This window comes from Bolinopsis microptera, chromosome 12 (genome assembly GCF_026151205.1).
Source record: "Bolinopsis microptera isolate Bmic1 chromosome 12, MBARI_Bmic_1.0, whole genome shotgun sequence".
In the NCBI taxonomy this organism is placed as follows: domain Eukaryota; kingdom Metazoa; phylum Ctenophora; class Tentaculata; order Lobata; family Bolinopsidae; genus Bolinopsis; species Bolinopsis microptera.
In genome coordinates, this window is record NC_087083.1 from 4,701,361 (window position 1) to 4,724,243 (window position 22,883).

The following is a 22,883-nucleotide window of genomic DNA, read 5'->3' on the forward strand; positions in this document are numbered from 1 at the left end:
CTTCATTCAATTAACCTCATTTTCACGATAGGAGCATATAAACTTCCAAAATTAGGGGATGGGCAGGTCAAATCAAACAGACTTTAAAAAGTCTAATCATAGTCCTTCAGGATATATATAGGCATATATATAGGCATTCAATAACTATGATATATTGACTTGAAATTGAATATTATCACAGGGAAAATATAATGACAATTCTTGTTGACACTGAGCACTAAACTAATGACAGCTAAGTAAAGATTCAGTTCAAGCCATCTAAAGCGACTCATGAATATGTACATTAGAACTTATTTTTATGAAGTTTGGGTTTTATGAGAAAGTTATTATATGCTACTTATATGAATGCTTTTTCAAAGAGATGCGTATTTATTCTCTTTTTAAACAAGACGATATCGGTTAATGTTCTCAATTGCTAAGGAAGCTGATTCCAAACAAAGGGTCCACAGTAACTAAAGCTTCTCTCAGTTTTACTATAATTTGAAACAGTAGGAACATTTAGGAGGAAATAGTCTTGTTCAGTCCGTAGTACACGTACAGGTTGACTCTTAATGTTGATGCATTTGGTGATATAATTTGGAGCTACGTTGTTGACACATTTGAACACGGTTAGAGCAATCTTATACTCTATTTGTTGTCTTATTGGAAGAAAATGGGCTTTTTTCAGGAATGGAGTGACACTGTGAGCACAATGTTATGTTATGATTACCCTTGTCAGTTTTAGTTTACAATGATATTTCAATTCCTTGTTTCTGTTGTAAAAGAAAGCACACAAATGACCTTACTTGAATATTCCAGCTGACACTGTTCTTAACGTATATAATAATCAGTTCTGCTAGGATACAACCAGATTAGTTTTCCTATTTTAAAAAATCATATAGTTAATCCATAGAGTTGTGTCAAATGATATTGAATCTCCGAAAAAGAGTGACAGAGGTTAAGCTCGTTAGGTTTTGCTCATTAAATGTTTAGGCAGTAATTTTTGATTAATTGTTCTAATTCTCGTTGCAGTGCCCTCGAATCATTGATAAACAACGTAAACTCAATTTACATAAACCAATATTTTCTGGTGTTACTATATCCGCCGAAATTCCCTTTCCTCAGGAACGAAAAATCTATTATACCATAAATTAAGTCAAACAATTGCCTAAAATTGTTGTAAACTAAATTTCATGGGAGGACTTATTTTAAAGGAGACTAAAATTTCAGCAGAGCATATAGGGGTCCGGACTCTAGGGCGTAAGACTCTAGGGCGTAAGACTCTAGGGCGGCGCCCTACAAAACAGGACTCTACGGCGTGAAAATATCTAAAGCGTGAAAAAAACAGGACTATAGGGCGTGAAATATAATTTTTATATTTTCGATCAAAATGAATCTAATTTCATTTTTAATAAGGATGTCCGTTGTCACAGGTTCACAGGGAGTATTTATCTCGACCTAAGATACAGCCAATGAAATGTAACACTGACTGAGCATAACGAAAGCGGATTAAACTTATTTCAAAACAATACTGTACTATTATAGTATGCATATTTGATATTATATAGAGTCCCGGTCCCAGAGAAAATACTACAATATAATCAAGGTACGATGTTGGATACCTGAGGTCTATATCTTTCGATAGCAACTCCATCTATGTATCTGCTTAGCTTCCATCACTGATCCTGGTACTTGAGATTCCAGGTGTGGCTTTAAACAATGTTTTAAGGGCCCAACACTCAGCTCACTCAGTTGATGGTAGAACAGTGGGTCTTTGTGCGATGTTATAGCAGGGACTCCACTTCTTGTTTTCTCTTGCTAACCAGATTGCATAGGAACATCTGAGAGCAACCAAAGCTGCCTCTTGGAACACTGCTTTCTTTACTCTCTTTGTAACACCAAAGTAGTTTAGTAGGGCTGGTAAGGTATGATGCCAGAAGCCTCTACACCCAACCTCTACCGTAAAAAGCTGAGCTTTCCACCCACTGCCATGCAGCCCAGGAATAAGCTCTCTGTTGTAACGTGCTTGTTTACGTTCTACTTGGTCACTAAAGTTACTCTCGTCACCAACTGTCAACTCTACTAATATGACCACCTTTCCTTTATCAGACCAGACTACAATATCGGGACGTTCTGCAGTTCCGTAGATGTGCTGGGGGAACTGTGCTGGGAGGTCATCTTCGTCCCAGATAATCTGCCAATCTTGGTCTTTCTCAAAAGGGCTCTCTCTTTTCATCTTCGTCTTCGGTTTTTGGTAACAGCTGCTAGATGACTTGAAGCCTGTCCAGTCCTGAACTTCAAGTTTAAAATCTTTGTTGTTGAACTTCTCGATTTGATCCAGTAGGGATTTCGCAATGACCCGCAGCACGTTGTCATGCCTCCAATTGTATCGTTTGTTGTTCAGCGAGAAGTTGCAAGCTACCAAAATGTGCTTGATGTTGCAGTGTCTCCATCCGCAAAGTGGACAGTGTCCTGTGTCAGCATAGTTCCACAGGCTCATGTTTGCTGGAGTATTTGCAACGTCATGGGTTGCATTGAGGTGGAACTTAAGAAGAGCAGGGCTCATCTTGTAGTTGTAAATAAGGTTGTTCCAACCTAGGTCTAGCTGCATGGTGTTTTCCCATGTTAAGAATTGTCCTTGAACTCCCTTGTCTATCAGTGTCAACAGGATATCCTGCTCTGAGATGTGGGATACCAGTTCTTTCAGTTTTTCCTTTTCACTGGCTACACTCCTCTTGGATCCCAAGCCCATCCTGCCTTGCACTGTTACCCCTACTAACTCTCTGAAGTAGAGATCTCTTTCTCTAGCACTCAGCTCATTAGTGTAACCCCACCGACTGCTCCCTTCTTGTTTCTTGGCCCTGTGCTCGTAGATCTCCTTAACTTTAGGATCCTTGCTGTTCTTTAGAGAGTAAACTTTGGACACCTGAAGGAACTTGTATAAGTCCGATAGTCTTTTAAGATTCAATCCAAAGCAATCCTTATTTCTGTAAAGCACACTGACAGTAATTGTCTTTGTTACACCTAGCCATTTCTTCAGATACTTCGTACATATTGCTTCAAGATCTTTGACAAAACTAACCGGGAGATTGTAGATCATCAGGTCCCAGGAGAGCTTGCTGGTTAGGAGGTTGTTGTAAATCCAGCATTTCATCACTCCATTAAGGCCTGATCCGTCCACTGCCTGAAACAGTGTAATCAGTTTGTCTTCTATCAGCTTCTTGGTATCTTTGAGGCCCAGATCCACATATATCCAATGGCCAAGAAACTTCATCGGTGTATTTCCAATAAACTGGATTTGAGCTCCATCTATGAAAATTTCAGGGTCATAGGACACATACCTTCCATCTATAACCTTCATCCCCAGGGATACGCATTTACTCGGCTTGGCTTTCATTTTCCTTGACCAAGTAAGAAATCTTTCCATCACATCTATTAGCTTCTTCATCTTTTCCAGCCTGGGAGACATCAGAGTTAGGTCGTCAGCAAAAGCACGGCTTGACGTGCTGCTAGAACTAAAAGACGGCTTGTAACCCAAGTCGCTTTGATTTTTCAGGAGATCCAATAGTAGGTTGAAAACTATTAAGAACAGTACAACCGATAGAGGGTCGCCCTGAAAAAGACCTAACATATAAAAGAACCAGTTTGTTTTCCAGTCCTTTGTCACCACTCTCACAATCAGCTCATCATAGTACTTAAACATATATTCTATGAGCCAGTTTGGGAACTTATAATGTCTTAGAGCATATATTATCAAGTTGTGGGGAACCCGGCCGTAGGCGTTCATTAGGTCCACCCAAACTGCAAAGATCTGTCGTCTATTAGATTTGGCATCCTTCAACTCTTCCATCAGAGCCTGAGTATGCTCGAGGCAACCTGGTGTCTTACGCAGGAATCCTTTCTGGATAGACGTGTCTATGTAGCTATTACTGACCATATACTCTAGCATTCTGTCCGCTAGTAATCCCATCTGCAACTTCCCACTAGTGTTTGTTTTAGTGATGTTTCTGAACTTACTAGGGTCATCTAAATCCTCAGTTTTTGCTATCAGAATGGCTTCACCTACTCGCCATTGCAGCGGGACTCTCTGGCTTTCCCATAGAGAATCCAGCAATTTGAATACTGCTTTCGCCATTCTGGGACATCTCTTATATACCAGATATGGGACTCCATTCGGACCAGGTGATGATTTATTTCTACGGCTTTTCAGCTTCGTTTGAAACTCATCCCAGTCCAATCTCTCCATCTCAAATGCAGTCTTTGGTACTGGGGCACAGTTCCACTTTAAAGACTTAGAACCGCCTGCCATAGTGATGGAGGTCACAAAGAAACTTAAACTACCAACAGCAGCAGAGAAGGGAGTATGGAAGGGAATTGATGAAGACCTGATTGTTTTGGTGAACAATGTAGCAGCAGAGGACGTGGAGTCCCGACTGGAGAAGGTAGAAAAGCTGGTATACAGCTATCTGGAAAGCAGATTCGGTGAAGAGGAAGCGAAGAAACCTCGTGTTCCCCAGAAGGAAAAGGAGAACAAGGAGACAAAAGTTATTCGCTTGGCCAAGAGAGAGGCTAAGAGAAACAAGAAAGATGCTAGGAGAAGCAATGATCAGAATATGTTGGCTCAAGCTAAGACTGAGTACCTGAGACTCGTGCGCTTACACAACAAAAGCCGTCGTAATGAGCTCAGGAAGAAGAAGAATAAGGAGAGCAAAAAGGAACAGTCACAGTTTAAACAAAACCCATTTCAATTTGGAAGGAAACTGCTGGACGGGGATAAGAAGAACAAACCCCCTAATTTCTCCAAGGAAGTGGCTGACAGATTCTTTAAGAATGAGTACTGTGATAAGGAGAGAAGTGCTCTATATGTAAAGCTTAAAGGACCCACTTTAAACGTAAACAATACTGATAGCTAGTGTCTTAGAGGTGGGAAGCGTGGGAAGCTGTCAGTCACCAACATTTTATTGTTAAATTATAAAAGCTCACCAACACACCCTGTACAGTAAAGAAAGATGTTTATAATCAAAACAATAACAATAAAAACATGATCTAGTGATCTATCCCATCATTAATTCATTATCATTCGTTTCCTACTACACTATGTCCGATCTTTCGTTTACTTTAATCAGAGGAAGAACGGCCAAGAGTAAGAACGCACTGCACCTAGGATTCCGGTACTCTCCAGATGGAAAATTAAGAAAAGATGGGTCACAGTTTTGGAGATGTGTGAAGAAAGCCGGATCCTGTAAGGGGTGAATCTGGACCAAGGGTTTGAGCCTCACGGAGACACCTGCAATTCCACACAACCACGAAGCTGACTTCATAGACGCAGAAAATTAGAAAAAAACAATATTTCACGCCCTAGAGTCCTGTTTTTTTCACGCCCAAGATTTTTCACGCCCTAGAGTCCTGTTTTGTAGGGCGCCGCCCTAGAGTCTTACGCCCTAGAGTCTTACGCCCTAGAGTCCCGGACCCGAGCATATACATGATATATGATTTAACGAATTTAAGTATCGTTAAATTTATACAAGTCGCTACTGCGTGTTATAGGTAAATGTATGTGATGCTATGTAATTGATGTATGTAATGTTGACTCGTCTTTAAATAATTTCCCAGATCGAAAATATTTTAGTCAAAAAAGCTAGCTGAATAAATTAAAAAAAATTAAATGATATGGAAAAATGGTCTTAAAAATACGACTAATATTGTTGTTGACTTGAAATTAACAAAATTTGTGACTTATATTATGGTAACCATAATATTTATGGGAACCAAAGTTATTGTGAACCAAATTTTTTCAGGCATGGTGGGCTGAACATGGAGCTACCGAAAGCTGCGAATCATTTAGAAATAAACTCAAATTCAGCAGACAGACAGAAGCATTAGTTTGAGTTAAGTTGTAAAGCTTCTTTAAACTTTTTCATCACAAAGAGAAATTTGTGTTAAATAGTAGTGGTAAATTTAAAGGGCGTGTTGGTAGACCTAATACAAACTTATATCAAATATGCTTGTTGATGACCTTAAATATAGAAACTTAGAACTTAGAAATTTGAGTGATTTAAATGAAATAAGGGATATTGCTAGCTGTAGGAAGTGTTGGAAACTGTTGTACTAGGCACAGATTACGTAGTTAAGATGTTTTCTTAATGGAGTTCTATTAACTATGTATGATCCTGTTTTATAATAAGATTATTTGTATAGAGTCGTATATAATGTTTCTTCTTAGACTGCCAGAGAGCACAGAAGATGGCTACTAGACAGCTAAAATCGATACTTTACGAGCCACCAGGGGATGCCTTTTTTCGATGGATAAAGTAAGTGCACCGACTTTTGACGCTTAAAAAAGTAAAAAGGACTTTTCACAGAGATATTTTGGTACCATCTTATGATGGCCTCTCATATGTATCTTTCGCCTTTCGGATCAATTTATTCCGGTCAACAAAGTTTCCTACTCCAGGCCATTAAATTGCTCCGTCAAAAACGCTATTATACCGGAGTTTTATGATAGTCCGGAGTTGGACGTTTTTCTGTACGCTTAGCTTGTCAATCTATGGTGTAGTTACCGTATAATATAAATGCTGTGAACACATTTTTCACTTGCTCGTTGACGAGGGTCACGTGATGGTAGGCGAATTTGTCAAGTTTATACGACTATTGTAATTGTACAATAAAATATTTATATTTTTGTATCCTTGTATCCGTGACCTCTGACAGGACACCGGTCATCTCGCCCAATTTTCCCGGGAGAATCAGATCTCATGTCAACTAGCGCGTGATCATCCCGGCCTGGGTGGTCCACTTGTAATGTTGTCAAACGGGAACCTCGGCCTCGCACATCTGGTAGTGAAGTACTGATTACAGCTGCAGGTCCTCCAAATTCACGAAGTCCAATAAGTCCTTGTATGAGCCATCAGTGTAAATCACGGTACTTTTCTAATCATAATCGCTTAGCTTGGCATCATTCAATGGACATTTGTTGTTCAAAAGAAGAAGAGTCAAAAATGAGAGTGAACGGTGACTGCTTATTGCATAAGCTCTTAAATCTGCTAACCGTACATAGCTCACGCAGCTGTCTACAGTTGCTGGGCTCGTTCCGGGTCAGAAATTTAAAGTTTACTGCGGCGTGGGGCTACATCGTCGTTCTGCTGTCGTGTACATTTAAGAATGTGGTGTGGAAAGAGTTCTGACTTTTCCTGGAGTAAAGATATATGTCGGCCGTCTTTGTCACGGAGAAGTCTTTAAAGCTTTAAAGCTCTGAGCTTGACCTATTAAAAGACAAAAGATACATTTGCACGTCACGAGTAATGTGACCTACTGAAAAAAAATCGGGCAATTTGAAAACTTATTCAAGTTCACACATGCACAATCAACCCCTCATTGGTGTGATCCTCTGATCCGGGAAATCGAGATGTCCTCTCACAAACAACAGTTATTAGTAACAAGCATAACACGATTTTCCAATCTATTAACGAAGTTTGAGCATTTAGGGTCAAAGCAGAGACTTGGGTCGATGTGAATCGGCTTAAAAATAACAAATTTGGGGTATCTTTATTTTACATCTTGGTCGAGACCTGTCACCAGCAATATGATTTCATGTTGCCTTATTCAGGCGGGCGAAACTCACGTTACATGCGATCTGATCATCTGACTCTCACGATCGAGATCGGTAGCTTTAACTCACCAGCTCCAACACGGTTTTTTAGACTTTTTTCGGTTTTTCGAGCTGCCCTTCTCCCCTGAGGCCACGATGAAAAACATACAATATATTATATCTTTATTCTTTATATGTTACATGCATTCCCCTGCAGTAGTGAAAAGTAAATTGTTTGTTTTATTTCAGTGTCGACAGCTCAAACTATGGTGGTATCTTATCGCTACAATGCTGCTAACTAGACTCTTGGATGAAGTTAAGTTGTTTTAGTCAGATGATCTACTTTTTGGCGTTTCCTACTGCCCTAGTTATAGTAGTTCAAGGTTTAACTGTAAATATGGTGTTAAGTAAGTTTCAATACTTCCCTGCCACCTTTTCAGACATTGCAGAGATGTGTGACCGCACAATTCTCAAACCGAAGAATCAAAAGGAGTTATTGATTTATCGGTATATAAAGTATGTATGCTTTATCAAACAAAGCCACTAGGTAAGCAAATTCAAATATTTTGACAGTTCATACTGCGGTTATACATTGCAGCCAATGCGCAGCAAACAAGAGCTTGCCACGAGCTTGCCACTGCTATAAGCATTCGTATTCGTAGCTTGTTTGAATCTCAAATTTATTCGAATTATCATAAGTAGCCGGAAGCCCGTCCTGCGGACGGAGTTCTTCAGCACAAAATCGATTCTCAAACATTTTAAATCTACCCTTTCTCATTTCTACTTCTTTTCCTTTCACAATTTTCATGTTTTTAAAAAACTTCTTACCCCTATCCATGTCACCTATGATTCATGCATTTCTAGCTTCTCGGACAGTGCTGTCTTTTCCCTCATTGGCAAATCCTGAAAGTTTTATGAAAAATATAGATCAGAGTTATGTTTGTTCTGCATTTCAGGTATTCGTGACACAGTTTACGTGTGATGACGTGGGCATCTCTCAACACACTTTGCAGCATGAGCGACGGTGCCCTGGCGGGATATCTGGAAATGTAGCCTTGAGCTCAGTTTATTTTTCTCCGTCACCTCACCCGGGGGAGGGGGGGGAGCCAATGACTTTGGGTACTTTGGGGACAAGTGCAGAATTTCGCCAGCAATTTAACCTTCAGTCCCTATGATTTTCGTCCCCATTGGTGCTCAAAAGTCTCCATCAGTAGTCATTGCCCCCCCCCCCCCCCCCCCTCATCCTGTGTCGGCTGTATGCAATTCTGATTGTACCACGGTTAAAAAATGCCAGTTAAATGTACCAACTCTCGTTTTATTTATTGTACCGACTCTCGCTCTTCGACCACGCTTTTCGTCTACTTGGCGTAGGGCGCGGTAAGATTTCATGTAATCACGCACACACGTATCGCGCGCGATGTAGAAATAAGTGCACATGGTCTTGTGGGTTCAAATGACCCCCGTAATCCATGTGGTGGGGCAGGAGGGTCAAGCACTGTTTTTTCTGAAATGAACCTCCTGATCCATGTGGTGGGGCAGGAGGGTCAAGCACTGTTTCTGAAATGAACCTCCTGATCCATGCGGTGGGGCAGGAGGGTCAAGCAATGTTCTTTTCAGGTTGACCCTCCTGCGCCATTAGTTTTAAAAAATTCTATCATTCAGATCTCGAAATATATGCCTGCGTTCCGCTAGAAACCGCCAATTTGAAATATTTACTTGTGTTTGAAGTCATATCTCAAGTTTGGCACATAGAAATTCGCCCAAACTTGCTCAGATTATCTGTCTAATAGCCATGTAACTATCTGGAAAGTTTTAAAAAATTCTATCATTTAGATCTCGAAATATGTGCCTGCGTTCCGCTAGAAACCGCCAATTTGAAATATTTACTTGTGTTTGAAGTCATATCTCAAGTTTGGCACATAGAAATTCGCCCAAACTTGCTCAGATTATCTGTCTTATAGCCATGTAACTATCTGGAAAGTTTTTAAAAATTCTATCATTCAGATCTCGAAATATATGCCTCCGTTCCGCTAGAAACCGCCAATTTGAAATATTTACTTGTGTTTGAAGTCATATCTCAAGTTTGGCACATATAAATTCGCCCAAACTCGCTCAGATTATCCGTCTTATAGCCCTGTAACTACCTGGAAAGTTTAAAGAAATTCTATCATTCAGATCTTGAGATAATCGACTTTCGTCAAATATTGTACCAAAACCGCCACTTTGAGATGTTTTCGTGTGTTTGAAGTCATATCTCAAGTTTGGCACATAGAAATTCGCCCAAACTTGCTCAGATTATCTGTCTTATAGCCATGTAACTATCTGGAAAGTTTTAAAAAATTCTATCATTCAGATCTCGAAATATATGCCTGCGTTCTGCTAGAAACCGCCAATTTGAAATATTTACTTGTGTTTGAAGTCATATCTCAAGTTTGGCACATAAAAATTCGCCCAAACTTGCTCAGATTATCCGTCTTATAGCCATGTAACTATCTGGAAAGTTTTAAAAATTCTATCATTTAGATCTCGAAATATATGCCTGCGTTCCGCTAGAAACCGCCAATTTGAAATATTTACTTGTGTTTGAAGTCATATCTCAAGTTTGGCACATAGAAATTCGCCCAAACTCGCTCAGATTATCCGTCTTATAGCCCTGTAACTATCTGGAAAGTTTAAAGAAATTCTATCATTCAGATCTCGAGATAATCGACTTTCGTCAAATATTGTACCAAAACCGCCACTTTGAGATGTTTTCGTGTGTTTGAAGTCATATCTCAAGTTTGGCACATAGAAATTCGCCCAAACTTGCTCAGATTATCCGTCTTATAGCCATGTAACTATCTGGAAAGTTTTAAAAAATTCTATCATTCAGATCTCGAAATATATGCCTGCGTTCCGCTAGAAACCGCCAATTTGAAATATTTACTTGTGTTTGAAGTCATATCTCAAGTTTGGCACATAGAAATTCGCCCAAACTCGCTCAGATTATCCGTCTTATAGCCCTGTAACTATCTGGAAAGTTTAAAGAAATTCTATCATTCAGATCTCGAGATAATCGACTTTCGTCAAATATTGTACCAAAACCGCCACTTTGAGATGTTTTCGTGTGTTTGAAGTCATATCTCAAGTTTGGCACATAGAAATTCGCCCAAACTTGCTCAGATTATCTGTCTTATAGCCATGTAACTATCAGGAAAGTTTTAAAAATTCTATCATTCAGATCTCGAAATATATGCCTGCGTTCCGCTAGAAACCGCCAAAATTTGAAATATTTACTTGTGTTTGAAGTCATATCTCAAGTTTGGCACATAGAAATTCGCCCAAACTTGCTCAGATTATCCGTCTTATAGCCCTGTAACTATCTGGAAAGTTTAAAGAAATTCTATCATTCAGATCTCGAGATAATCGACTTTCGTCAAATATTGTACCATGGTACAGTTTGGTACAGAAAGTCCAACTCTAATTAGGTATTTGTTTACATAAATTCCACGTTTTTATCAATAATCTAGCATGGTCCAAAACTGTTAAAGTTGTCATTATGCCACTCATTATCGAACCTGCTTTGGGCATCTAGAAGAGATCGGTTTAGCCTTGATTTGATTGAGTTACAGGATGTGTTCACAAAGTCAGGTTTATTCTGTGGATTATAGTCCTTGAATTGATTCCAAAGCCAAGAAGATTTATAAATAAAGTTATGGCTTGGCTTTGGTGGTATTAGACGGTCATCCCTCAGTCCAGACATGTTAAGTAAAGAGTAGAGAGATATGGGTACCCTATATTTCACTATTTTAAAAGTTCAGTTATAGTACGAAGTTTGTAAAGATTATGAACAGTAAGGAGTTTATGACTGTTAAATAAGGGTTATATAATCTTCAGAATAATTTTCATTTAGTTTGGATGCAATCGACTGAAAATATTTATTGAATTCATTAGCAATCATCCTACGATTTATTATTTTTTGATCGTTAAGGATAAAACATGGCTTTATTTCACGCCTGGATTTTCCACGAATAGTGTTTATGATTTCCCACGTTTTCTTACTATCACCAGAGCAGTCAGTTAATTTACCTGCATAATGATTCTTCTTGACACGGTCAATAAGTACCTTGAGATGCTTCCTGTAATCCTTATATTCAAGGTATCTTTTTGCTATACTCATACAAGCTATATTCATACAAGTGAGGCATTACGACCAGGGTCCTCACGGATACCCTGTCTTGGAGGTCGAGCCAATGCCCTGTGTTCGGTAATTGTGTCTACTGATATAGCCTTCATACTTTCCCTACTAACAGTCACTGTAACCCTATCACTCGGAAGGCCCCACGGCTCCTACATGGACGCACGGCCGGGAGCCCATGTAGGGATAAAAGTGACCGCAAGAAATCCATCACATCAGTCACAGATCCAAAGCTGGGAGAGAAAAAAAGGCGGAAAAAAAAAGGGGAAAAAAGAAAGAAAGGAAGAAAGGAAGGACTGAAAGAGGAAGCTTGAAACGAAAAGTTTTGAAACGAAAAGTTTTATTTTACATTCCTTTAATCATAAATAAAATAATCTAGCTTAAACCACGAATTAGTTAGCTAGAAGTAAACTTAAGGAAATATTTTTGGTGATTGTATATAATTATTTAAAAAACTTTATTTGGTTGTTAGTATTTTTATTATGGTAAGTGGTTGAATTTAGTGAGACAAGGTCAGTTTCTCTATTATCTTAGAAAAATTTCTACTTTACAGTAGGCAATGCTGAGTGGCAGGAATGAGGGACCAAAACGCTTGGGGCTAACAATGGCCCATTTACAAACCACTTCAGACATGGCAATGATGTCATTTATGCTTAATTCGTCTGAAACTGACCCTACTGCACTTCTAACATTCTATAAAAATCTCTTCTAAAATAGGTATAAAAATGCATAACACAAAACACACAAATAAAATGTTTATAATCCTTATATATAATAAATTTCTATAGAACTTTTAGATTTCTATAAAACTAATAAACCTATATAATATATATAATATTCATTTTGCACCCAGAGAAAGATGTGATCACAGAGGTAGTTTCGATATTATGTTCATGACAAGGTATGGGGCTGCTGCAAGCTATATTTTGCTAAGATATTACCGCTTTTTCAAGCTTAAGTAATCTAGGCAAGGTCAATTTTAAAGTTTTTCAATGAAACAAGAAATTTTCAATGAAACAAGAAATTTTCAATGAAACAAGAAATTTAATTTTTAGCACATTTTACAGAGTAAAGAGATGTAAAACAATTTATAAAAATATAATGCTCATTTGGTGTATGACTTATTGTCCTTGACTGTTAGTTTGATTTTGAAGGGACAGGCAACTAACGGGGCAGGGAATGTGCGTGCCTGAAAGCTTTTGCACACACCAAAACGCTAGTTCAGTTGAGTTTTTAGAGACAGGGCTCATATGAGGATCAGAAGAAAATTGTTAGCAGACGTTAGGGGTTCTGTTTGTGTTTGTTACTATGGGTTACAGTCTTGTTGTGACAGAAAGTCTACACTATATATATGCCTAAGTTTAAATTGTGTAGTTTGAGGATATAAGATGCAACTTTAAGATGGATATTGGAGAGCTGTTGAAAAATTATGGTCGTTGTATCAATGGTTATAATAAGCAAATATAAATATCTTAAACTATACAGTGCTAATTAAAAATTTCTTTATACTGCATTATCAAATTAAATGTTAAAAATTCAAAAATATACATTCATTTTATTTTATTAAAGACTTTCTCACACATACTTTACTCACAGAACAAGACTTGGAAAACACTAGACTAGGGGAATTTCGCTGACATGTGTGTGACCAGCAAGTAGTGATCTTTCGAAGACAATATTGTTGCAGTCAAAATCTTTGATTGTCCAATCAAGCGGGGCGTGGCTGTGTTGATTATTTAATAGTGCACGTTTAAGCTTTCCCCGCAAACACATCACACTCATGGTAAAGTCATCTATTCTAATTTTTGGAGTAATCATGTTAAAAATTTTGGTTGATCTTGTATTATGGTTATCAGGTGGGTCAGCCCACCTGAACGCTGTTTAAGGCTAAGTTCCAGTCATTTGGTTCTCCTTCCTTTTGAGTGTGAGTGATGGTGATTCTTAAGGATGATTTGAGGTGATTGGGCTTATAACAGGTGAATGTAGTTAGCATGAGATTTTGTCGTACTGTATTCCATATTGTCCCTGCTCTGTATATGTAGCTGTCTGATGGTTTAGGTGTGAGAATGAGTGTCTCTTTGCCAAGTTTGCCAGATGTTTCAAAGAGGGAGTATAGTGATATAGGGGTTCTATATTTCAAGACCTTGAAGATGTCATTAACACAATGGTAGAAGTACAGATTATGCACATTCATGATTTCATGAGTGTTGAAGAGAGGTTTTGTATGCTCCTTTCTGTAGAATTCCTTGCCCAGGATTTGCTCCCCATAGGGTCTGCATCGTGCACTAGTTTTAAATTTATCCAAGTATGCTTCTTTATCTCCAAACATTATGCGGGCACACATTTTCTGTGCTTTGAACAGAGGTTCAAGTTTTTTGTTAGATGCCCCTCCCCAGACAGTTATACCATATGCAAGATAGCTTTCAAACAGAGTGTGATATAGGTCTTTATGGAGTGATGTGGGAATGTTATCTTTAATTCTATTTAGCATGCCACAGCAGCTGGCTAGTTTTTTTTGCTAATTTCCTTCTATGTGCGTTCCAGTTTAGGTCTTCATCGATTGTTAGACCTAAGAATTTAGTTTCATGTACTCTCTCCAAGGGTATGCCATTGATATTGATTTCTTGATCAGAGGGTGTATCTTCATCATTGTTGGATCGAGAGTTTGAGAATTCAAGGTAACAGCTCTTGCCAGTGTTTATGTGAAGTTTATTGGCAAGCATGTAGCGGTGTACGGAATTTAGGACATCATTGGCTTTTTTGTATGCTAGGTTTTTACTTTTTGCAGCGACGAAGATATTTGTGTCATCAGCAAATAGAACAAATTTAGAGTTCTTTTCAGAGTTTGTAAGATCGTTTATGTAAATTAGGAACAGAAGGGGCCCTAAGCAGCTCCCTTGTGGCACTCCAAAAGGCACAGGTAGAGTATCAGATATTTCATTGAGCACACCAACATATTGTTTACGGTCGGAAAGATAACTTTCCAGGAGTTTGTGTGCCCGTCCTCTGATCCCGTATGTGTTTAATTTTTTGAGAAGTATTGAGTGATCTATTGTATCAAATGCTTTACTTAGGTCGATAAAGATTCCTAAAACATGATTACCGGCTTTGAGTGACTGCTGAATGTGGTGAATAGAGTAGTTGAGTGCATGTGATGTTGAATGACCCTTTCGGAACCCAAACTGGCTATCGTGCAGTATTCCCTGACTCGAGAGAAAACCATAAAGCCGTGAGTAGATAACCTTTTCAAAAACTTTACCGAAAATTGGGAGAGTGGAAATTGGACGATAATTTTGTAAGTGTTCTTCGTTATCTTTTTTGTAGATGGGGCTAATTTTACCTATCTTAAGGATGGCAGGAAAGCATCCTGTTGACATAAGGTTGTTGTATTGTATGGAAAGCACTGGGCTGAGAATGTGTGAGGCCTTTTTAATAACACTGATGGGGAAATCACTAGCTTTGCCATTTTGTAGCTCAGAAATGATATGAGATATTTCACTCTCAGTGCAGTCTGTTAAGTACATTGAATTTGGGTTAGTTTTTGGTAAAAATTCAACAAATGAAGGAAGTGGCTCAATTTTCATTTCCCCATCAACTTGTTCATTCAATTTTGACGCTATTGAGGCAAAGTACTCATTAAATTTGTAAGCTAGTTATCTACTTTTAGACTTTCTTTGAAGTTGAGGGTTATTCTGTAAATTTTATTAATGGTGCTGGTCGAGAGTTTGATCAAACTTACGTCCTCATCGCTGAGTTTATCCATGCAATCGGGTTGCGAGATGAACTTGGAGGCAAGATTGAAGCTACCATTTCCGTCAATGTGTAAGCAGTGGACACTTGCTTCCCGGTTCGAAGTTTATTTGCATTTAATTAAGGGTTTGGACAATGGAAACGAGCGTGATAATAAAGGGTAACAAAATTAAACTATGAAACAACACAATGAATAATTCGACAACCTCTACTTTAAATCCTAATTAACCAGACTCGTATCGCCCATAAACGCCCAGCGATCTAGTGCTGCAACATAAAACACGGATAGCACGGTCAACTCGCCTTGACCGTGCCTAATCTAGGTGCCCTGAAACAACCACTGTCGATTCTAAACCTCTAACGACACGTTCCATCCGGGCTCACCAGGCCCCAACCATAACTGGTCCTGGTCCCTTACACTAGTCCGGTATCAACCATGACCCTCTATCGAATAGGGTGAGAATGCAAACAAGGGGTATAATAAAGGTGCCCAAGGTACTTAACAGAACAATGAATAATCGAATATTTGCTCAACCAACGCTTAGTCACTTAGACTCATATTGCCTCAAATCCTATGCAACAAATTCCTAATTGCTCCGATTCATACTGCCTCAAATATTACGCAACCTACTTCCTGCCGTTAATCCTGCCCTTAACTTAGCTTTACCTATCTGAGTCAACCATTGCTGACTCTCGCTCTGCCAGAGCCCAGTGTTGTCAAGACATCCCCTGGTGTCGGACCAACCATTGTTGACCCCGGCCACAACCAAGCCTGATAATAGTAACTACGTAATGCTCCACTATTCTACGGCCGCCAATCTTATACTTACCACTATAACCATCTACCTAACTAAACGACCTAACCTTAACAGGTTCTAGCTACAGAACCTGCCCGGTATCAAAATGACCCCCCTCTCGATCGGGTAAACTGGCACTGAGCTATCTCCAAAAACTAACCCTATTTTCCTCCCGGGCTCTGATAGTCTAAACAATCTACCATTTCCCGGGAATTTGCAAACTGTCCTGTCGATAGCCACAACATAGTACCACTAGTATTCTGTAAACACTCCATAATTCAACCTCGTACTGACCCAAACATATGTTAAACTGACCTCTCTGCACTTAAACTGCAATAACTGCCGTATACTAATATATGCCCAAAATACTACCGTCACATACTGGACCCCACGACCGCCTTATTATAATTACTACACTACCTACATAGCACACAACATTACCCTGAATTTATCTCAATTAATCACTGCTTACACAACTATACAAAATCTGATCTTTCTTAGAACCCTACTATACTGGTACAATAATTTAATGGGAAATCTCAAATAATCACTGCTTACACAACTATACAAAATCTGATCTTTCTTAGAACCCTACTATACTGGTGCAATAATTTAATGGGAAATCTCGTAAAAATCTTGCCCGATCACAGCTCACCCTTCCAAAATTTAATCTTTTTCAGAACCCTATCATACTGCTGGCACACTAACTGAATGAAAAATCTCGTAAAAATCTAGCCCGAAAACTTTACTATACTGGTATAATAAAACACACTCTCGTCTTAACCCGAAATATCAAGGATAGCATTTAAAGCCCCTCTTATAATAATTTAATAGAGTTTCACTAAACTTAACAGCTTACTTCATCTGTCTATATTGTCCTTCGGCTCTTATTATCTCCGTTTAGTTCTCCGTTCCGAACATCCTCAGCGCTGGATTCGGTCCCGGGTTTCCGTTCGTTGTCCGACCCATGTTTCCCGGCTCTCTATCTCTATCCAGAATCCAAGATGATGTACAGCGTCTGATCTATAGATTTTGTGACTCATCCTGACTCTGTATCTCCTTCCAGCCTATCCGCATTCTCCCGTAACTCGTCCCCGACCACTCTCTGTTTCCATTTATCAGCTCTCGTCTCCGATCCGTCTATGTCTCCATTTATCAGCTCACGCCTCCGACTCGTCTGTGTCTCCATTTATCAGCTCTCTGTGTCTTCATTTATCATCTCTCGTCTCCGACCACTCTGTGTCTCCATTTATCAGCTCTCTGTGTCTCCATTTATCAGCTCTCGTCTCTGATCACTCTGTGTCTCCATTTATCAGCCTTCGTCTCCGACCCGTCTATGTCTCCATTTATCAGCTCTCGTCCCCGACCACTCTGTGTCTCCATTTCTCAGCTCTCGTCTCCGACCCGTCAATGTCTCCATTTATCAGCTCACGCCTCCGACTCGTCTGTGTCTCCGTTTATCAGCTCTCGTCTCCGATCCCTCTGTGTCTTCATTTATCAGCTCTCCTCTCCGACCGTACTGTGTCTTCATTTATCAGCTCTCGTCTCCGACCGTACTGTGTCTTCATTTATCAGTACTTGTCTCCTTACTGTGTCTTCATTTATCAGATCTCTTCTCCGACCCCTCTGTGTCTCCATTTATCAGTACTTGTCTCCGACCATACTGTGTCTCCATTTATCAGCTCTCCTCTCCGACCGTACTGTGTCTTCATTTATCAGCTGTCGTCTCCGACCGTACTGTGTCTTCATTTATCAGTACTTGTCTCCTTACTGTGTCTTCATTTATCAGATCTCTTCTCCGGCCCCTCTGTGTCTCCATTTATCAGTACTTGTCTCCGACCATACTGTGTCTCCATTTATCAGCTCTCCTCTCCGACCGTACTGTGTCTTCATTTATCAGCTCTCGTCTCCGACCGTACTGTGTCTTCATTTATCAGTACCTGTCTCCTTACTGTGTCTTCATTTATCAGATCTCGTCTCCGACTCGTCTGTATTTCCATTTATCAGCTCTCTGTGTCTCCATTTATCAGCTCTCTGTCTTCGATCGTACTGTGTCTCCACAAAATGATAAACTGATTACACACCTCACCATATCTCTCCTTTGGTATCATCACAGTATCAATACTAGACTCTGTGTCAAGAGAATCATGTGATTTTTTCTGCACTTGACACTCACTGAGACGCAATTGAATTGTTGTACCTTCTGGTTCTTTCACCAAGCTCCAGACGTTGATGTCTTCCTTCCTTACAGAATTTTCTTTCCATCCAGGTCCAATTACACTTGCTCTCTGCCACACATCGTTGGTATGATCTGCTGAGTTATACCTAATGACATCCTCACTCTTTAAAGTCTAATACCTTATTCCTCTTGACTACAACATCTACCCAGTCTTGATTCTCATCAGACGAGAAGCACTCTGAAATTCATCAGGCTCACTTGTGTCTCTATTTTCATCACCGACACTTTCTGACTTCACTTATTCACTACTGATCTCTACATTACCAGATTCTTCTATTGAAGTTTCAGTTTCACTCGAAACTTCCACTCCTTCTGCTGATGGTTCATTGCTTACTTCCTCTGATTCATTCGGACAGAATTCATCTTCACTGTCACTATCACTATCAACAATCTCCTCTTTCCTTACACTCTCTTCCCTACCAGTTTGTTCAATGGTATATTTCTCTGATTTCATATTTTCCCATAACATGATATCTGCCACATGATGACCTGATTTGGTCACTTTCAGTTGTTGCCGTACTCCGCCAATCATAATCTGATCATTCTCTATGTCTATTTTCTAATGATACCCCCCGTTGCTTCATGCTACATCTAGAAAACAAAAATGGTAATTCTCCTGGAACCACAAATATTTCTAACATGAAATCTCTGTTACACAACTTGACGGATCACAACTTTGATAGATTCAACCGCGCGTCCGTCTCCAAAACGAAAACTCAAGTTTCTCTCGACTTCGCTGACCTTTTTCTTCAACTCTTTAGGCATTGACTCTAAGAATGTGTTCAACTTCAACCAAACATCACCACACATATTACTGGTTGTCCCAGTGTCAATCAACACCTTGTTCAATGTCTCATTGACTAAAAGCACTGTCTCACAGTAGTCATCGTCAATTTTGTTTGATTCTTTACCATTCCTGCACGACTGATACATACACACTGAGCCCGAATCCTTCTTTCGAACATCATTAACATTGGGATTATGTTGACAATCTGCCCAGAAATGCTTATTCGAATCACAAATTGACCATCTTGCTACATCGCCTGTTTTGTGACTGATAGCATTTAACTCATCTTTGTAGTCTGAGTTATTCCTTTCTTTTGAATTGAGCTGTTTGTCTCTTTCCCATGGTCTGCTGTAATTTCTAGATCTCCCTCTGCCATTGGAGTAATTGTTATAACCGCCAGAAGAGAACGATTTCCTTCCTCCTTGTCCTCGATTATTGTATCCTTGATAGAATGTATATTCTCCATTATCACCACTGATGTCAGTATCCTTTTTCATCAAACTGACCCCTATGGTAATGCACATCCGATCCAGGTTTTACCTTAATCTTCACTGTGTCTAACTCCATTCTGGATCTACGACAGAAAACAGCGTCACCGAAACACCTCTTCAAACATTCCTCAATTGCTTTACTTGTCAACTCTTGAGTCCCCATTGCCGCTTTGATCAATATCTGTTGATCTTTGGTCAGGTTGGCCAACATACCATCATGATAAATTTCTTTCTTGTCATTAAACCACTCTCCGATCCGGTTCAATCGTCTCTTAAATTCAGCGATATATTCTGTCATTTGCATTTGTTCCGGTCTAACAAACTTTTCTAGATCATCAATACCTAGAAATATACTCTGAGTATATATAAATATACTCTAAGCGTGTTACAAAATCTCTTGCCTTGAAATCCTGGATTCTCAAGACATACACTGCAGCCTGCTTAGCAGCTGCTATCGAAGTTCCCAACTCCCAGATGCCGACTTCACGTTTCCACTTCAAGTAATCCATCCCCTCTGTCGACAAAGGTGGTTGGTCTCCTCCCATGCCTTATCAGTTCTTCTACCTGCTACCAATGATAAATTTCTTTCGTCCATAGCTTTCTGTACAAGAGGATCTTGCCCTCTTTGAAGACCTCCTCGGCCACCGTGTCCTTGCGTACAATCCATTGCAATATGACCCTGTCTCCCGCATCCATAACAAGTAGGGGGCTTTCTACATTCCTTTGCGAAATGTCCATGCTGTCCACAGGTGTAACAAGCACCGATGTCTCTTCTCGGCCGGTTCTCTTCCATCACTCGGTTTATCAGTGATAAAACTTTTTTGAAGGTGCATCAATTATTGGACCATGTTTGTGTTTTTTGATACAGCCTATTTATCACTCCCTCATCCATCTCTATAATGTCTATATCCTCTTCGATTTGGAACAAAAGTTCCTCCTCATTCTTCCCTGGTTTAGGGCTACGACTCGCCAGGATCCCATCCAACTTAACTGTCCTCTTTAGCGTGGCCTCAAAATCTTGCACTCGTGACTTGATTAACTCCATCCCGATTTCATCCTTTAATACCCCAGCTGTAAATACATCTAGCCTGATGGTCTTCTTGATCTCCTCCTCCTCCGGTGCATATGCTGCATCCGCCATGTCAGTGACTCTAGCTGCAAAATCCGAAATTGTCTCTTCCTCTTTCTGACGCATCTCAAGAAGTCTCTTCCTGCACCCGCCTTTGAATGCACATCACATAGCACCTCTGTCCTCCTCTCTAAACTCGCCTCTACATTTCTCTTCTCGTTCCGGGTTAATCGTAGAGTCTCCACTCTCCTCTGTGCCTTGGGGTCCAAGTACGTCATGATCATGTCCACCAAGTCTTCATCCAAGATGTCCGCAGCTTTGGCAAATATTTTAAACCCGCTCAGGAAGGTTCTAGAGCTGTCTTGCCCCAGCACGAACATCCGAGGTTTCATTAATGGGTATTTCTTACCCGCTGCTCTGTTCGCTTCTCTGATTCTCCTCTTTTCGGTCTCCTTCTCCTGCCTAGCTTCTAGCTTACCCTCTCTGAATCCATCTCTTCTTAGCTGTGCTCCCTGCTGCCTCAATTCATCATATTGAGTCCTTAACTCTTCGTTTGCTAGCTCAGCCTCCTGCCGCGCTCTCATCATTACCTCATTAGCTATCTTTATCTCGGCCAATTCCTCTCTCAGTGTCGCTTCCTTGACTCAAATTATTTGTTATATAGTAGTGTTGAAAGTATTAAAATGAAATACAAACACTGTCTCTCTCTTCAACAGTTCCTCTCTCGGTGCCGCTTCCTTGACTCAAATTATTTGTTATATAGTAGTGTTGAAAGTATTAAAATGAAATACAAACACTGTCTCTCTCTTCAACAGTTCCTCTCTCAGTGCCGCTTCCTTGACTCAAATTACTTGTTATATAGTAGTGTTGAAAGTATTAAAATAAAATACAAACACTGTCTCTCTCTTCAACAGTTCCTCTCTCAGTGCCGCTTCCTTGACTCAAATTATTTGTTATATAGTAGTGTTGAAAGTATTAAAATAAAATACAAACACTGTCTCTCTCTTCAACAGTTCCTCTCTCGGTGCCGCTTCCTTGACTCAAATTATTTGTTATATAGTAGTGCTGAAAGTATTAAAATAAAATACAAACACTGTCTCTCTCTTCAACACTGTACTACTTACGATGCAAATATTATCCCGCTCTTTAACAGTGTACGAATTAAAATGTAATAATTAAAATACCAAGTGTACAGGTCAAATGTAATAATTAAAGCTCTCGCTTATCAACTCTCTATTGCTCGGTTTTTACTCTAATTGATAAATCAGTGTCTCACACCGTCACTCCATGACATAATCTCAGTCAGTTCCTCATATTCAAATATTCGGACAGTCAATTCAACACTCTCTTCACAGAAAAGTAGTCCTAGTTTCTTTCATCATAGAAAATACCATGCCTCGGCACCCCTCAAATTTCAAAACCCCTTCAAAACGTTTCAAGTTTTCAAATAAATACACCGCTCTAATTCCCTACAAGTGACGTCACCACTCTTCGAATAACCTCTCCTCAACCTCCAATGCTAGCATCACCCGGGTCTTATTTATATAATATCTCTTCCTCTATCTCTTCCTCTATCTCTTCCTCTAACTCTTCCTCTATCTCTTCCTCTATCTCTTTCATGATATCACAATACGTAGCGCTACTAAAAGAAAACAAGTCTGACACACTACAGAACGGTTCAGCAGGCAGCCACTCCCACTGAGGCTCTGGTGGCTGAAAGTATGTCAAGTCTGCCGTCTTAAAACTTAAAATAAGACCCGGTTATCCATGAATCAACTCATCAAAACACTCTCTCGAACCAATCCCTCAACGGACGGACATATACTCCTCAAAATAACCCCTCCTAACCTGTGCCTCTCCGGAATCTAACCCCCTGTCCCCTCCATGATGAAAGAAACCCCAAAAATACCATTTAAACTCTTACACTTCACCGAGCATTCCTTTACAGCTTTACTGCTCTTGCACTGCACTAGTCTAACAACGGTAACTGACAACACTGTATAATA

The 22,883-nt window shown here is 39.7% G+C and overlaps 2 protein-coding genes across 2 annotated transcripts in view; one reads left to right on the forward strand and one right to left on the reverse strand.

The window, feature by feature from the left end:
• The window catches only part of LOC134824109 (proprotein convertase subtilisin/kexin type 5-like), an 89,610-nt gene that overhangs the window by 13,036 nt on the left and 53,691 nt on the right, over positions 1 to 22,883 (forward strand). The gene's annotated exons all lie outside the window — the stretch shown is intronic.
• LOC134824529 (uncharacterized) lies at positions 1,724 to 4,114 on the reverse strand. Its single transcript, XM_063836436.1, has one exon. The coding sequence runs from the start codon at positions 4,112 to 4,114 to the stop codon at positions 1,724 to 1,726; it is 2,391 nt and encodes a 796-aa protein (XP_063692506.1).

Coding starts and splice junctions, on each gene's coding strand:
- LOC134824529 (XM_063836436.1), bottom strand. CDS start 4,114: ATGGCGAAAGCAGTATTCAAATTGCTGGATTCTCTATGGGAAAGCCAG.